The sequence below is a fragment of the Camellia sinensis genome, chromosome 4 (genome assembly GCF_055761805.1).
Source record: "Camellia sinensis isolate YWXY chromosome 4, ASM5576180v1, whole genome shotgun sequence".
In the NCBI taxonomy this organism is placed as follows: domain Eukaryota; kingdom Viridiplantae; phylum Streptophyta; class Magnoliopsida; order Ericales; family Theaceae; genus Camellia; species Camellia sinensis.
The window spans coordinates 194,170,485-194,188,514 of record NC_138964.1 but is presented as its reverse complement, the minus strand read 5'-3'; the positions used below and the strand labels follow the sequence as shown (position 1 = coordinate 194,188,514).

At 38.7% G+C, this 18,030-nt stretch overlaps 1 protein-coding gene across 2 annotated transcripts; it reads right to left on the bottom strand.

Moving 5' to 3' along the window:
* Positions 1-3,744: 3,744 nt before the first annotated feature.
* On the bottom strand, positions 3,745-15,197 carry LOC114307635 (uncharacterized). Of its 2 annotated transcripts, XM_028253039.2 has the most exons (8): positions 15,027-15,197; positions 9,518-14,828; positions 9,159-9,409; positions 8,917-9,061; positions 6,407-6,608; positions 5,983-6,318; positions 5,169-5,869; positions 3,745-4,624 (listed from the first exon to the last, which is right to left on the bottom strand). In XM_028253039.2, the coding sequence occupies exons 2-8, from the start codon at positions 14,609-14,611 to the stop codon at positions 3,959-3,961; spliced, it is 7,395 nt and encodes a 2,464-aa protein (XP_028108840.2). In that variant the 5' UTR covers positions 14,612-14,828; positions 15,027-15,197; the 3' UTR covers positions 3,745-3,958. The 2 variants fall into 2 exon arrangements, with proteins under 2 accessions (XP_028108840.2, XP_082723379.1); XM_082867253.1 differs by lacking the exon at positions 15,027-15,197 and having other exon boundaries at positions 9,518-15,013.
* Positions 15,198-18,030: the final 2,833 nt, after the last annotated feature.

Sequence of the window (18,030 nt, the reverse complement as noted above, 5' to 3'; positions counted from 1 at the left end):
GTGCTTGTCAGATCAGAGTGTGGCATATAATATATATATATATAAATCGGGGGGCTGACCGGGGCGGGCCGGGGCCGGGGTCAGGGCGGGGCGGGGCCGGGGCCGGGGTCGGGCCGGGGCCGGGGATGAAATATGTATCACCGTCCCCGGCCCGAATGTCACCGGGGATTTATTTTTGAATACCATCTCCGGCCCGTCGGGGGTATTTTTCGGGGAAAAACCACTCTTATCGGGGACGGGGGGTCGGGTCCCCGTCGGGCCGGGTTCAAATTGCCATCCCTAATTCTAGCAAGTGCTTTATGTTTGGCAAGAGTTTTTTTTAATTATTTTAATTATAAAAAGATAAAATAAGATATAAAGTCAATAAAATAAAATATCATATTTAAATTATAATTATTTTATTTTTTCTCTCACAAAAGTCAAAAAAAAATCAAAAAATTTATTCCAAACGAGACTTTTTAACCCCAGATTAAAATAATTAAAAACTCAATCTACATCCAACCGAAGACTTAGTTGAAATTGGTAAAACTCAAAATAGTAATACTAGAACTTTTTTTTTTTTTTTGATGATTAGTTTACACCAACGACACCCATGTATATATGTGTTTACAAGCATATCCACAATTAATTATAAGATTGAATCTAAGTGATTCGATGTTCCTAATATGAAAGTAAAAGTCAACCCTATGCAGATTCAAAGATGTACAATCTAGATATAAAAGTGAAATTGAATCGTTGAAGATTGATATTTAAGGAAGAACAACCTTAATTATTTTCAAGACATTGGTTATTGTTGAAATCTAAATAGAATGACGCATTGTACAAAATTATCGTGCAAAAATCCCTGAGCAAACGATTTTACTAAAAATGTAAAACATGTGACTTTAATCAAGGGTGCACAAGATGATGCATAGTGCAACAATAGAGATGCATGCATAAAATTTATCCATAATGCGAACACGAGAAATTGGCATGAAATGAACATTGTGAAAATGGAGTGTGCATAAAATTTATCGGCATGAACATCATACAATGAAGATAATATTGCCCCTAAATGAGAAATTGGGAAAGAAATTTGCACAAAATTAATATTATGAAAACACAAGATAAAATAATTCAAGGGATTAGGCATCTTGCAAAATTTGGACAAAAAAATGGATTTGAAATACCAATTGGAATCTAAAAATGGAGTGGGCTTGTTGGATCAGACAATTTGGAAACAACCTCAAAATCAAGTTGGGCCTTATGATGTAGTTAAAAATGCTTATATGTATTATAAAAATCAAACTACTCGAGTTAGATTTGTATTCGGTTGATTAACAGTTCATTCAAGATCAACTCGTTATGTAAATAAATTAAATTTGAACATAATTTTAAACTCATCAAGTTATTAAATCAAGCTTAAATAACTTACTAGTTGACTTGACTCTTGTCATTTTCAGCCCCCAAGTATTACAATGATTGAAACATGAAAGGTGCAAACCACCTGTACTACAAATTGATCTGAGTCGGATGCAATCGGTTTGGTACGGTCGGGATTTAGGTAAAAAAAATTATTGAAATGATAATATCGATTTTATTATTTTGAATATCGATACAGACCGCTTTTCCCATCAAACCACACCAAAACAAACCGACTGAAATAATTCGGTTCGGTGCGGTTTAATCATTTTAGGATCTTTCAAACTTGAGCCACTTTTAAATATAATTACTAATCTATATAAAAATATTAAATTAGTTATTTGTCCACAATTTCAAACATATCCAATCCATTAATTTAATAAATACTTTTCAATTCCTAAATTGACACAAAAAAAAAAACAAAAACAAAAACAAAAAACAAAAACAAAACAAAAAAGTTAAAAAATAGTAAGGTTTTAAGAATAATGAGTTAGACTTAAGATTATATATAATAAGAGTTTACAAACTTAGATTGTAAAGATGATAAAATTAATAATTTATTATAATTTTAATATCGTTATATTATTAGATTATATACACATATATATATATATATATATTATAAATATAATATATGTTGAAATGATCGGTTTCGGTTTGATTTGGTAAACAAGATGTTTGAATTGATATTGAATTAAAAATTGAAAAAAAAAATGAAATTTAAAAACCGCATGGACCAATTCTTCTTAAAAAATAAATCAAATGTAGTCAATTTGATCCGATTCAATCAGTTTAATTGATCTTTTTAATTTTGTACAATATTTTTCTTTCTCTCAAATTTTTTTGGGAGGTTCTGAAATCTTTTCATTATTATCCAATGTTTCAACCCTCTTATGGGGGCAGATTTTGTGTAGACAGCAGCGTAACCAAGAAAATTCAGGCCTCGTTTGGGAACATGCTAATTTAGTAACTTTTTGACTAATTGGCTAAAAAGGTAGGTAAAAAAAACTTGTATGTTTGGGATGACTTTTTGACTAATTACGAAAAGTTGTGCAAAAAGTAGAGAGAAGCCGTAATTGTTGACTTTTTGGTATGACTAATTGGCTAATTGGCTAATTTAGTAACTTTTTGACTTTTTGGCTAAAACAGAGCCTTCCCAAACGAGGCCTCAGTAACCATTTAATCAGTTATGTCATTGCATCATATTTTTAATTTTAGAATGTTTATCAAAATAAATTCACATATTTATTATAAATAAACTGAAATATCATATATAATAATATTACAAAATAATTCAAACTAGTCAGATCACCTTCAACAATACTTTTAGGTACATTAATATTTCCTCAATAAAATTAAAAATAATGAGATTGTGATTTTCAATCAATCAATAGAGGCACAAAATAATTATTTTTGAGAAACAAAAAAAAAATGCCTTTGTAAGGAATTAATAATTTTGTACTTTAAAAGAAGTCTATTTTTCTTTTTTCTTTCTTTCTTTTTTCTTTTATATAAATTCTATTTATACATAAAATTTGTACCCCAAAAAAAAAAAAAAAACACAAAAATTATGCTATAAATAAAGAAACATCTTTGTGATTGTTTTATTTTAAAATGAAAGGTTCTTATAAAACTACATCATTTTATACATAAATTATGTACGATTTTTTTTTTTCGATAACATCATTAAAAAAAATAATATCATGATATTTATTATGTAAATGAGACTACACTCGCCATATTTTTACATGATATCTAAACTCACCATATTTTTACATGATGTCTAATATGTGATGTACACAATGATTATTCACCCAAAAAGACATACACAATAATTGGTATAATAACATCCATATATCTCATTTATATTCATATTCAACCATTAATAACTGTGTGCGCTAAACCAAAAATGACAGAAAATTATGTTAAACATAAAATTAATTATTTTTTAAACGAATTTTTTTTGTTGATAAATATATTTTTTTGAACAATTTTATTAATGCCAATTTATGAAAACCTCTCAAAAAATTTATATAATACTACATAATTCTAAAAAAAAAAAAAAAAATCAAAGTTAAATGGGTTCATGCATAGCTCCGCCCATGTTCCCACGTATCATCATTACTAACACGAATAATTATCTGTTGGTTCTTCATAGTTTTAATACATCCAGCAAAGTAAATTTGCTGCCAAGCAAAAGAACAGGAGACGATGGGCAAGGCCTCTGTCACACACCATTTAGATGCCATTGACCAATTAGCAGCCAATCCTCTAGCATATGCTGCACCAAACCCTTCTTTACTTACCACTTGAAGACCCATTCAAAACTGCTACCACTGATCAGTACTAAAAACGATGTTGATCATAAACCAGCAAAGCCCACCTACAAATATTGGTCAAACAAAAACCAAACCTAGACAAGACACTCATAAAACTCTACTAGTGCGAAAGATGTGGCCAAAAACTACCAAAGTATTCAATTAGGATGGAAATGCTTTAAATCATATGATTGATCCTTTCGCTCACTGCAATCTGAGAAAGCCACTTTTTCCTTTGCTCAACCCACTGTAGAAGAAGTCCCACTCGTGGTCTGTTTCGCCACATAAATTTGCTTCATTTTTGAAGTGGGATAACTTTTTTCAGCACCCAGAGACTGATTCCGTCCATGGAACCCCATTCTGCGGTGGGCCCATTCACCCCCGGAACTATTCTTTTGAGAAATCCCGCCTCTCTGATAATTATATCCTGAAGAATGATGACTGTACTGCTGAGCAGATAAATTCTTGGGCTGACCAGACTGAGTCTTGAAAGCATTTGAGGCGTGGCCATTATTACCACTGTTACTGCCGACATTCTGAACAGCATCGGTCTTGCCAACATCTGCAATAGTGCCTCCAGAAGAGCTCTTCTTGACAGCACACTGTGTTGATGCCCCTGCACCGGTTGAGCTTGATGAGTCTACTAAACCTAGTTCATCAGGGAATTGGGTAGCAGTCGAATCAGTTGCCATGGCGAAATTCCGGCTACTGTCAGATGGTGTTGATGTTCGAGATTCAGAGAACCTGTTGGCACTTAATGATTGGTCGACAGGGTGTCCGTGGCTAAACTGTGAAGGCAGTACACCTGGTTCCTGTTGCTGCAATGGCAGCGACAGAGGAACAGAGTGAAGGGCCGATGCAGGAACATGGGACCATCGTCCTTGGACTGACATGTCGGGGGCAGACTGAGTCAAAAAATTCAACCAAACTGTTATGTCAGATAAGAACTGACTACGGTAGCTAACAATAAGACAATAAAACCTTAACCCTTTTTTTTTTTTTTGGCAATTCTTTTGCATTTATAACTGATTTTGAAGAAATTCCATTGTTTGTAAAACCAAAGTTTAATTTGAAACCATCTTTTCCACAAACCACTGGGCTGTGTTTGGATCCACGATTGGTATTTGTGGAAAGAAAGGAAAGGGAAAGGGAAATGTGACAAAAATTTAACTTCTATTTCATTCACTTTTCCCTTTCTATTTCCTTTGTGTGTGCAAATCCCTCAAATCATTGATTCAAACACAGACTAGAGGTTCTCATACTGTACAGCATATTCTAGCAAAGAAAAAAGTCTACCTAGGATAAAAATCTTCAAAATTCGAAATGCCATCCACCTAAATTTTAGACTTCAAAGCAATCCAAAGTACCAAAACTTTTTAAAAGCAAATAATTATGATTTTAACAGCAGGATCAGATTTATATATGAAGCTTCGCCGCCAAATCTTTTACCTGGAATGGAGACACATCAAACATGGCCAAAGGTGATGGCATGGGAAGAAGCGGCGACCCAGGGGCAAGATGCTGGACAGGAGCAGCCATGTTGAGAGAATTTCGCTGAGAGGAAACCATGTTCATATTATTCATATCCCCCTCACCAATACCCATTGCAGATGATGTGGGATTGTGCTTCCAATCAGGTTGCTTTCCAGAGGGGATATAAGTGGTGCCCATGAAACTCAAACCAACTTGGCCAAATTGTCCAACTGGAAAATGATTATATACCACCATGTGCGGGGGACCTTGGACCCCTGGAATACCTCCAGCAGGACTAATGTATGGACCCGTGAATCCTGCTGGTGGAGGACCATAGAATGAATCCACACCAGAATGGCACTGTTGCCAGGTACCAAGAGGCCCTGAAGAAGATGCAGTACTCTTTTGGGACTGTGATTGGGTGCCAGCAGATTCATCATGTGGACCAAAAGCAAAGATAGGACTCCCCAACATGGGGTTCATCTCATAGAATGGAAAGTGGGAAGGTGGGCCTCCAGGGAAATGAGAGAGCATCTGGCTTGAAGAATTCTGTGGACTTGGTAAAGGAGGCCACAATGAGATTGGCGGAGTCTCAACAGAGAGATCTGCTGGAAGAGCTACACTGAGAGACTCTTCAGATCTCGAATGAGTTACTAATTGCTGATCACCTGCCACACCTGCAAGAGATTTCAAAACAATACAATAATCTTAATAATAATAAGCTACCCATAAAAAGAAGCAAAACAGGCTAAGACTGCCCAAAGGAGGGGAAAATTAAAGAAAATAACACCTCCAGTAATTCCTTCAATATCTGCACCACTGAAGCTTTTGGTATCTGAAACAGAAACAGAACAAGTACCCAGCCCATTCCCAACAATCTCATCACTACTGATGGCCGCAACAGCGACAGCTGAAGCAGCTGCTTCAGCTTCAGCCTCACAATCTTCTAAATGAACACGTGATTCATTCTGGTGCTTGTCCTTTTCAAAAAATAGAGTACAATCATTCTCAGCCGAAGAAAGATTATGTGGGATTTGGATGTCAGACCGACAGGAACCAGGAGCCCCAATTACATGTGAAACAGCATGGTTACCAGGGGGGAGGACTGTTGGAGACGTAACTGCACCTGAGGATAGGAAGAAATTCCATCAGAGACTGGGAAAAAAAACCAACTAGAGAAAATACTTGAGCTTCATTGGATGTATATGGTGTACCGAATTGAATTTTCTCCCCAGCTAATAGGGAGTTGATTGGGCTTGCCGTGGAAGAAAATGATTTGTCCTTTGTCAAGATGGATGACGATGGCATGATGGGTTCAGTCACTGAGCTAGTATGATCTCCAATAGGAGTTACATGTGTGTCAAATCTACCAGGCTTCATAGCCTCATCAAGTTGGGTCTGTGTTAAGGCCATAACCTAAAATGTACAAGTACATTAGTTCAGGACTCTCTTGGCATATTCACTGAGCCATAACAACATAGATAACAAATAAATTGTAGTAAATTTTTATGTCCAGTGGCAAACAGCACAAACAACACCCAAAAGAATCAATTAAAATTAGAAACAAGTTGAATTAATTCAAATTAGAAACTAGGTCAAGACTCCAGTAATCTTAGGATATATTTCATATTTGAAACAAGTTGAATTAACCAACTCACATATTCTGCTGCCTCTTTTTTTTTTTTTTTTTTTTCTGAACTCTTGCACATTATTGGAAATGTATATGAAAAAGTCGTAATAATGGTTCTGCCAATGCATTTCGTTCTTTTCTTTTAAAAAGGTCATACCCAGTTCCCAGTTCATAAGTCTCAAAGTAGGATCTGGGATAGATAGTATGCAGGCAGCCGTAGCCCCACTTTTGTGAAGAGCCTAATTCCCATGTCTCAAACACGTGCCACAATGCTGGGAAGGATAGCTCTTGGCATCACATAGGTCACAACCTCTGTTTCTTTATTTTCTCATTTTTTTTCTTTTGGGGTGAGGCAGCTATGCCATTAAAATGCAACAGTGACTAAAAACCAGCCAATCAAAGCTCTTTAGCTTCCAGAAACAACAACACAAGATGTCACTTCCAGAAGTAGAAGTTGATAGCAGGTTTTGAGCACTTGTTTTTGGTTACAAGGCAATAATTTCCACGCACATATTATAACAGCATTCAATAGCTAAGTTCTCCTAATAAAGCAGTAGCAAATCAATTTTCTCCCTTTTGCATTACCTGAAATCAGAACAAACTAGCTGGGAGCCTGGAGGAAGGAAACAACAATTCTTCCCCATTCCAAACTTTTCAAACATGAAGAGGAAATGAAAAAAGAAAGAACAGCAGGAGCAGGACACAAACAAAGAGGCAGTGTAAAATCAGCCAGAACTCATTACCCCAGATAAACAAACTGTCCTGAAGAACGTGTGTACCTATCAGGCTCTAACACAATTGTTGATGTAGAACACAATAAGTAAAGGTACAAATTGGAGATTTTCACATGGGCATGCTTCAAACCTTACATAATCAAATTTGGGTTAATTTTGAGTATTTATGTTTATTCTCAAGTCATTACATTTCTGGTCACTTTTAAATTGGCCTGTGATATAGTAAGTACACAGGCCATGTTCTTGATCAACCAAATCATTTAACGCTCACATGTGGTCTATAATGTGGGTCGAGGATTGTGTTGCAGGTCAAGTTTTCCACTTTTGGGATACTAATCTTAGTAGAAGTAGGAGTTTAGCAACCTAAATATAGCAATACTTATTCTTCAACTCAGTAGAGTGGATTTTGATAATTAAAGATAGTGCTATTTGTGATGCAACCCAACCTTGGAGAGTAATTCCTAAAGAATCTAAGTGGGATTCCTATAAGATCCTTCTCTTCCTCTTTCTCCTTCCTTTTCTTCTGTCTTTAATTCTCTGCTATTAGATTCTGTTATTTCAATCACAAATCTGCCTTAGTTTCTTTCTTTTGTTTCATTCCAAAGCCTATATTCCATAAGCTAATCATTTTCTTATTAATTTGGACTTTAAATCGACTCCAAAACCCATAAGTACTTTTTTCCTAAAATTTCCACACAGCATTCTGAAATTCCTGCAACCTCTCACTTTCAAATAAAGCCAAACTCCAGTCACTTCTCCTCTAGACACTACATTATTTCTTCAACATTTTACAAACCCTGTTCTTACAAGTTCATAGGTTAAACCACCATATAACTAACCATAGGCAGCATTATAAGTACCATAGTGCTGTCCAACATCATTAGGCCTCACTTAGAAGAAACGGCAAACTGCATTACGTTCAGGTGCAACAAAAAAATAATAGTAGTATAAGATCATCCTAGGTGGTCAATGTTTAACGCTAGGACCATCATTCCACATGATATCAAACTCGTCTTTTCAAAAAGAGGGCCACCACAGTAGCTGACAGCTGGGGTCCTCCAATATTGCCTTGGCATTGCTCTATAAACACAGCTGGGCGCACCCCATCAGAAGGAGACAACAAAAAATAAACCAAAAAGGAGAAGCCCTGCTTATATGAAACTAAAACAATACAAAGTAATCAACATCGATAGTATCCTGTTTTTCACAAAAGGATATTCAAACAATTTATGTAGATATAGAAGGAAAGGAAGAACAACCTAGGGACATCGATCAATGCTAGCAGTACAGCTACAACAACCCTATAATAGTAGAAGGAACAGATATTCACTATTGAGCAAAGGGCAATGGTTTCACATACCTGTTGATTAATGTGTGCATTACCCCAAGAGCCCAAAGGTGTTTGAACATTATCCAGAATTTTGTTCTTGGTCTCAAACATTAGGCCTGGGCCAAGGGTTTTTCCACCATTAGCTAAGACAGAAGTAGGGCCTGTTTGGAGGGACCTGTAAGAACAACATATCAGCATTAGGCATCCAACTGTATACAGACAGTACTTCTTTTTGGGGGGGTAACAATTAATATCTATTAAAAGGCACATACTTGATATTGTGAGGCCTTTTATCAGCCTGCACATCAGAATTCACAGCAGGAGTGCCAATTGGAGCCAATGGTTGGGACACCATAGTGGCAAATCCTGTGGATGCTTCCATGTTCACTAAGGCCCGCCCCTCAGACACAACAAAATTTGGGCGCATATTATTTGGTGCTTCACCACCCAAGGATGCAGAAATTTTATTTGAGCTTGTTGACACCACGGCATTTTGTGCAGTAGATAGAGGTTTCCGAGGTCCCTGGAATAAAGAAATAGAGTGTAGTTAAGTAGCATTCAATTCATTGCAACAAAAATACAAAAGATAAAAAATATGATACAAAATTGGGAATTGGATGTCCATTGAAACCTTTGTGACGCGAGACTTTGCCTTGATTTCTTTTTCCCTTTGTTCACGGCGATCATTCAGCATTTGCCTCTTTGATCTTACCTCAATAAAGTCATCTTCATCACTCGGAGCTTCTATGCCAGACTGTTTAAAAACACGCACAATGCCACTCTGCAAGGGAGCATCAACATCCTCTTCAGAACATATATTCCTTTTCAGGTTTCCTTCTCCAGAGCGTGTGATGCTCCGAGTCGTTGTTGATGCTTCTTTTTCAATTTTCTTATCAAGCCTGGTTTCAGAATCCAGCCCCTGAGAACTTACTGGATCTGCACTCGAACATTCAGGTTCAACTATGTGCTTCAATGGTTTATTAACCACCAACCCTTTCTTAGACCCACTTTTTACAAAAATCCCCACATCCCTCCCAGTGAAATTTGACTTATCATCCAGCCCCGGGTTGTTAGAAGAAACTAAGCCAGATGATTGCCTTCTATCAACATTTTCCCGAACTCGAAACTCTGTTCGTTGGACGGTCCGCCGTGGTCTCCTCTGAAATCCACTATAATCTGAACGAGAAGCCTCAGGAGCCGGAAAAAATGATCTCATGCCAGAATTTCTAGACGAATATGCAAATTTTTTCCCTCTGGTACCAGATTGTGGGCCTTGAGCCTTTGAGCCTCTATAATCTTTTTCACTCAAGACAGACTGGGATGCTGCAGACCCAGTTTGCAAGTGTCCTGATGCTGTCCCATTTAATGCAGGCATATAATAATTCACTTCTGTATTGTTGTGCCCTTCATCTTGAGTGTGGGAACCTGACATAACCTTGTTCTCACCAGCATGGGAAATCTCAGCTCGACTCGTCCGTATCAAATCATTGTTTTCTCTACTTTCTTGGTCCATTGAAAAAGATGGCACATCATCTTTAATCAGATTATAACTATCTTGACTAGGTTGAATAGGCAAAGGAAACCCTGAGCTCTGGTTCAAATTATAATGGGGCTGAACAAAAGAAGCTGATTGGGGAGCCATTGGCAAGATTCCCTGGGCGATGGGAGATGTATACCTGAGCTGACCAAACTGGAAGAGTGGAGGCTGTGATGGGTGTATATGAGTAAGGGAGGGACCAACTGGGGGATGGAGGTGGAGAGGCATCTGTATGGACCCGATTTGAATAGCTGGCACTGGAGATGGTATCAGAGAAGGACCAGAAAACAGCCCAAACTGAAGTTTAACAGGTAAATCAGCTTGACTAGAGCCAACAGCAGGTACTGTAGACATGACAGTCTGAACAGACGAAGAATGAGATGCCATGTGAACTGAAGATGTGACTGTATGCTGAGCATATACACCAGAACTACTAGAACCATCCACACTATCCAAAAGATCAGATGCAGGTGAGGTATGAACATCAGTATTTATAGGTTGAGCAACAGAATCATGGATTGTCTTTTCAGTTTCTTGGAACCTCATGGAAGAACTATCCATACATATTCGAGGAGAACCATCCAAAGGTTGAAAGAGATGCCCATCACCTTGCATCCCATCAACAGGTCCCTGTTCTATAATACCAACAGAAACCTCTGGTGTCTCAAATGTACTTTCTTCATTCCTAGAGCTTCTTTCAAACTCATCACTTGGTATTCCTACTTCAACACCCTCATCGAAGCCCAAGACCAAGTTGTCCAGCATATGGGATGAGCCTTTCTCCTCTAGATGCAAATCTTCAAATTCCTGAGACAGGTCGAGATGCTCATCATCTCCTTCATGCACTTCATCTTCTTCCTCATAACCATCTTCATCCTCGTCATATTCTTCTTGCTCCTGCAACTCTTCATTGTTCTCAAGAGCCCAATCTTCATCATCAGCAGCAGAGATAGGACTTGATGCTGTCACCACAGTATCTTTTCCAGAGTTGGCATTTAAGACAACAGATTCATTCCCAGACAAAGGAATCTCTGTTCCATCCGTAGCAGGTACCACTGGAGAATCCCCAGATTCATCCAAGTCATCATGGGAGAGATGAGTTGGAGAACTAGGGGGGCTAGAAACAGAGAGTGAAGATTGAGAGTCACATCTTGGAGTGGTCTTCTTCTCCAGTTTCTGCTCCTGAGTCATGCCATTCGCCGGCTGGACATCAACTACTTCTGATGCTTCAAACTTTTCCTGCTGACCATAATACCCTTTCTGGATGTTAGGTTCACTTCTTGATGCATGATTGTAGTGCATATTATTGTCTAGGAAAGTTGAGGGACCAGGATGTTCATTCTCTCCTCTGAAGGAAGTCTTGTGCATAGCCGCTAAGGATGGAGGGGGCAGGACACGAGGTGGTCTCATGGAATACCGTGACCTCCCATAGGAAAAAAGTTCATCTGCCTCAGAATACAACCGTTCTGGGTAAGGAGAACGAGGATTTCCACGTGAACGGCCCTGTCCCCATCCAACGTCACCATATTTTTCAGCAAGATTCTCATGAAATTCAGGGTCAATATCTGTGTTTCTGCCGAAAGCGTCTCCATCCCCAGAAGAACTCCATCTGTGCCCTTTAAGAGAAGTGAAATCTTCCGTGCGAGGTTCTTGCAATTCCCCTCTAAAGTAAGTCCTAGATGACATATATCCAGCTTCTCCATAGAACTCTTTCCTAGGAATTGCTCTCCCACCAACAGAGGCATCTCTCCTGGGACCATGGTGACCATTATCCTGGTCTTGTATAAGGAAGGATGAGCTGTTCCCATCCTCAAATACATCCCTTCTCCATGAATTAGTAGCAGGTTTTCCTCTGTTCAGAAAGCTAGAAGAACCTTCTCTAGAAAGCTGAGATCTAGGACCCAACTCAAAGGGTCTGTTCAAACCGGATAAATCAGAAGATCCTGATGTTGTTATCCTCTCCACCATTCTCTCGCTATCTTCCCAGTTATCAAAATCCATGGCCCTGGAAACATATTTTTCAGTCACTGAGGCTGACAGTTTCTCATCCACAACCACAGAAGTATCACCATTCGGTACTTCAGCCTGCCTCTTGGCAATCCTAGCCTCCAATTCTAAAAGCTTTTGCTTAGCAGCCTGTTTTCTCCTCTCTTCCTCCATAATAATCCTCTGTTTCTCCTCTTCTCTAGCTATCCTCTGCTCTTCTGCTCTTCGAATGGCTTCCAGCCGCTCCTGTTCTGCCCTCCAAGCAGCTTCCCGGGCCTCTTCTTCAAGTCTTCTCCGCCGTTCTTCCTCTTCCCTAATCAGTCGCTGCCTCTCCTCCTCTTCTCTCCGAGCTTGCTCCAAAGCCCTTTCCTGTTCTTCAATGATTCGCTGCCGCTCCTGCTCTTGCATTTTCTGCACCATCTCAAGTTCAGCCTCAAAAGATTCCCTAACAGGGTCATGGAAATCAGCCTGTTTTACCACATCCTTTTTCCTCTTAATTACCCCAACAAGACCTCCAGAAAAGGGGTCACGCTCATCAAAGCCTGTGGTGCCAAAGTCTTTCAGGAAAGGATCATCCAGATAAGTTCTTTCACTCTTTGTAAATGAACGCTTTCCATGGGCAAAGTTCAGTATTGGATCATTCATAGGAATCCCTTTACCACCCGAAGAAAATGAAAATTTTGACACTGAGCTATCCTGGAGAGCGTCACCCCTGTATCTATTGGACTGTGCACTGCCATATCGGTCTCTTGTATTCTGCTCAGTCCCTCGGCTGCTAGATGATTCCACCATGTGATTCCACTGATGTCTTCTTTCTTGTTCATGCCCCATATCCCTCCTTGCAAATGAAGATTCACGGTTTCCTGCAACACCATGAGAATTGTCTCCAAAATGTGGAGGGACGTACTTATTCTCCTTTCCCATTTCTCTATTATGACCCATTGGCCTTGCACCAATACCATTTCTATCATTTGCAACTTCTTGCACATTAAATCCATCTTTTGGCAGAGGGGAAGTTCTCCATGAGTTACCTTCCTTGCTCGGTGTTCTTACATCCCTGTTATAAGGGTCCACTTTAGAGACTTCACCTGAAGAAACCTTCCCAGTTTCATCTTCACGCTTACCCCACCTTTCAAATTGATTGTGAGCCGGTTTGTGTGGTAAAACACTGCTCCTGGGCATGTCAAACTCTCTATCCCAATAAGCTTCAGTTTTCGAAAACCCATGATCTCTGCCTCGGTCTGCAAACCCATGACCTGTATCACGCTCATCATCAGCCCAATCAGACCTTGCATTCAGCCGAACTAATGGAAGTGGACTGGGAAAGTAGTCCTTTCGAGCTTGCTCTGCCATTTGTGAACTTCCTAATCCGTGATTTTCACCACCATTCTCATTTGTTCCATTTCCAAAAGAATGATGATGAGAAGATTGTCCCTGGGGACGCGTGTGAACCGGGGAACTCAAACGAGAACTACCCGTCTGCCCATTGGATGATTCCCCTACATGCTTCTGCTTTTTATGCAAACCATCCTTTTGTTTCTGCACTGGCCCAGATGCACCACTAGGTAAAGCAGCTTGTAAAGAAGGAAAATCCTCTCCCCTCAAAACTGTAGTTTTTGCAGCTGATGGAGCTGATACAGAAACTGGGAGTCCAACTTCACCAAGCCGAGCCGAAGGTGGCATATAGGCAGTACTGCCTTTAGCCACAGCATCAACATCATGAATGTTATGATCAATGCCATCAACTACCAGGGCTTCACCACCTGACCTCCCAAACCCAGTAACATTCCCATCTTTCTCTTGCAAAGCAACAGTCCCAGGCTTCGTCCAACCCAGACCAGACGAAGATGGCCTCGACCCAGTCCCTGAACCGCCACCCCCAGCTGACCCACCACCTGATCCAGACATATCAAATCTCTCATGCTCTTTCCTTAAAGAAGGCAAATTCAAGGGGGGTGGAACAGATAGCTTCGGCCCAACCTTCTGCGAACTTCGAGGGCGCGATAGAACCACCATTCCTCCACCACCACCTCCTCCTCCTCCTCCTCCTCCTCCTCCACCCCCACTGCCGCCATGACTACCCAGTCGGCCTCGCCCGGCCGACACCTGTCCATAAGATGGGTGATTATGGGAATTCGGTCCATAAGACTTGTTCAGATTCACAGACACAAACTTTGTCCCGACGCCACCGGGATTGGCCATCACAGAGTCCGAACAACCGAACCCTAATCGATCTGGCAGATTCAAAACCCCGACAACGCATCAAAACTATAAACCTAGTTTTTTTTTTCTTCCTTTCTCTCTCTCTCTCTCTGCTCGACCACAAATCGATGTGTAGTACGAACACTCCCCGAGAGATCGATCTCAAAGTAAACGATCAAAAAAAAATCAATTAACCCTATAGAGAATCGATCAAAACCTGATCAACAAAAACAATCACAATAACCAATAAACAAATACTCAAACAACGATCGATCGCCAAGTGTGATTAATACAAGTAATAAATCGAACATAGAGAGTGATTAAAAGAGTGATTTTTTTGGGATTGTTAGAGAGAGAGAGAGAGAGAGAGAGATTGGAAGATCAGATTGAAATGGAAAAAGATGAAAGAGCTTACCTGTGAAGGGGTGAGACAGGTACGGCGGTGACTAACGTACGCCGCGTAGAAAGAGATGGATACGAGAACGTCAGAGAAACCCTACTACTTTAAGCCTAAGCCAGAAGACACACACAACACAGAGAGAGAGAGAGCTTGTTACAGTCCGTTGGGTAAATTATTATTAGGACCACTTTTTTTTTTTTATATTTTGAGAATTTTTATTTAGAAAATTAAAAAAATAAAAGTGATTTTTTTCAATTATTTTTGCACAAAATTAAAAACAATATTATTTTTTAAGAACAACCTAATTTTATTTGGGAAATATTAAAAAAATTAAATTGTAAAAACTATTTTTGCAGAGAAGTAAAATAATCAAACAAAAATGCAACCAAATAAATTGGTTTCGCATCAAGTAAAAAATAAATAAATTGTTGTGATTTTTTGTTATTTTATTTAGTTGAATATAAATAAAATATAATATAATGCCTTTTGTTTTTCTTCCTGGAAAATTTACCCATAAGTCTTAATTTTTGAAACGTTGAACCATTTAGTCCTAAAAGTTTTCTTATGCTCCATTTAGTCCCATTTTTACATCAACATGATGTGAATGATGTAAATGATCTGATGTTTCATTCTATAATTTCAAAATTTATTGAAATCTGATGAACATTAGATGTTTTTCATCCTATATTTTCAAACATTATTGAAATTTGATGAACATTAGATGTTTGAAATCCAATGTTTGTAACATGACTCTGATATTATTAACATTGTATCTGATGTTATTAACATTATAATGGGACCTTTCAGTCTATAAGAAAACTTTTAGGACTAAACAGTGCATAAGTTATTAATTTAGGATTTATTGGTGCATCCCCCTTGTTTTTTTTAACTTTGTATTTAAATGTGCAATTATGAAAACTCATATGTTTTAATGAGAAACGAAATAAGAGTTTTAAGAAAAAAAAATTATTTTCTCAATTTTTCAACACTTAAAAAAAAAGAAAAAAAAATACTTTATACCCCTTTGGATTAAGACTCATTTACGCTTTAATGTTTAAATTTAAACATTAAAACCCTATAAAGTATATAAATCATAAGGACAATATGGATATTGTTTACAACAAGTAATAATTTGCTATGCTGCTCTTCCATAAAAAAGGTTGCCCTTTTTTAAAAAATCCCTTCGTAACAAATCCATCTTTTACAATGAACAAAATCCAAAACCAAATCATTTTCTAGGGAATCTCACTATTGATTGCTGCTCACCACCACCACCCTTCATCTTCTCTCAACACCAAACCCTTTCCCTTTTTTTTTTTTTTCTTTTTTTTTACAAGAAAATCTTCTCTACCCTCCCGCAAGTCCAAGGTAACCCCTTGCAGAGATTACCAAGGTGTCATGTTAGCCGTTCCGAGCGAGGAGACTATAACCTGGGGACTTACCCCGACCTCCCAAGACAAGCTCCGCTTAAGTCAGGACTCGCACAGTTCCGAGCGAGGAGACTATAACCTGGGGACTTACCCCGACCTCCCAAGACAAGCTTCGCTTAAGTCAGGACTCGCACAGCAGGGGAGCATTGAACCCACACCAAGTGCTCCTAATCAACAGTGATTCACCCAGGAGATTGGCCCAAAGGGAGAATTGAACTTGTGACCTTGGGGCTTAAACCCCTAGGCCTTACCACAATGCTACAACAGCTTGGGTTAAACCCTTTCCCTTTATTACCTATTAAATTACTTTTCATATTTCAATCATAATCATGTCATTTTCCTTTTGAAATTACCCAATTTAACCAACTCATATTCTTTCTATTATCATTTGTCAATTCATCTTCAAACCTTACCATAGCTACCTCATTTTCTTTCCACCGCCACCAAATCTACCGAACTTATGTTCCCTTTACTACCACTTATCAATTCATTGTCAAACCCCACCGTAGTCATATCTTCTTCCCTTTGCATGCCACCGATGAAACTAACTCATTTTTTTTCCACTAGTATGTATTGATTCCTCTTCAAACCCTCTCATTATCTCATCTCGCATTCTCTCTATTGATTACTTTTTTTCTACTAAATGCCCTTCATCGTCACCACTCTTCATTTATCCAAAAACCTTTTTATATATTCCCTTATCTACCACTGCCAAGCAAAGCTACCATCACCATATCATTTAGACTACTGTCACGACCCAAACCCGCCCCTATGGGTTTAGCACCGTAACCGGCCAGTAATCCGAGATTACCGAAGGCCTGCTTAACAGTAATACAGTAATACAGAGTACAGGGGTTGGCGGAAGCCAATACAGTAATTAAACAATGTCCAATGAGCTGTGACAGTCTGTATGCAAAAAGACTTTTCATTCAAATATATATACAGTCGGACAAAACAGTATGTACACTTATATACAATCATTCAGTTCAGGGACCTAATCCCTATCAAACAGTACAATATCGTAAACAAAACAGTTACAGAGACAGAAGGGGGAACTAAAACACCCCTAAGCCATAACTTGACAGGCTCGGAACCTCGCAGTGAGGCATAGTGGTTGGCTTGACAAAACTGGAGCTTAACCCCGACGCTTTTAGCCACGGTTTGGTGCCTGTATACCTACATATATATATGAGCAGTGAGCTAAAGCCCAGTGAATAACGTAATACATAAAGAGATTAAGAATAAATGTCCTTACAGTAATGAAAACAGTTCGTTAATTCAGTATATCAGTCATTCAGTCATATGTGGTACATCCATTAGCATAACAGTACAGTAAACAGTAGGTCTTAAAAGACCGAACAGTAAATGATGGCCATCAATCAGTAAACAGTAGTGGTTCCAACAAAGGAACCGACAGAGATCTCTATAACAGTAACAGTAAACAGTAGTTGCTAAGGATGCCACAATACAGTTCAGAATATAGAACATACATTCATTCAATTAACAGTATCAGTTCAGAAAGCAGTACAGTTCAATTGTTCAGAAGATAATCATTTTAAACATATCTTTACACAGTTGTTACTCACAGA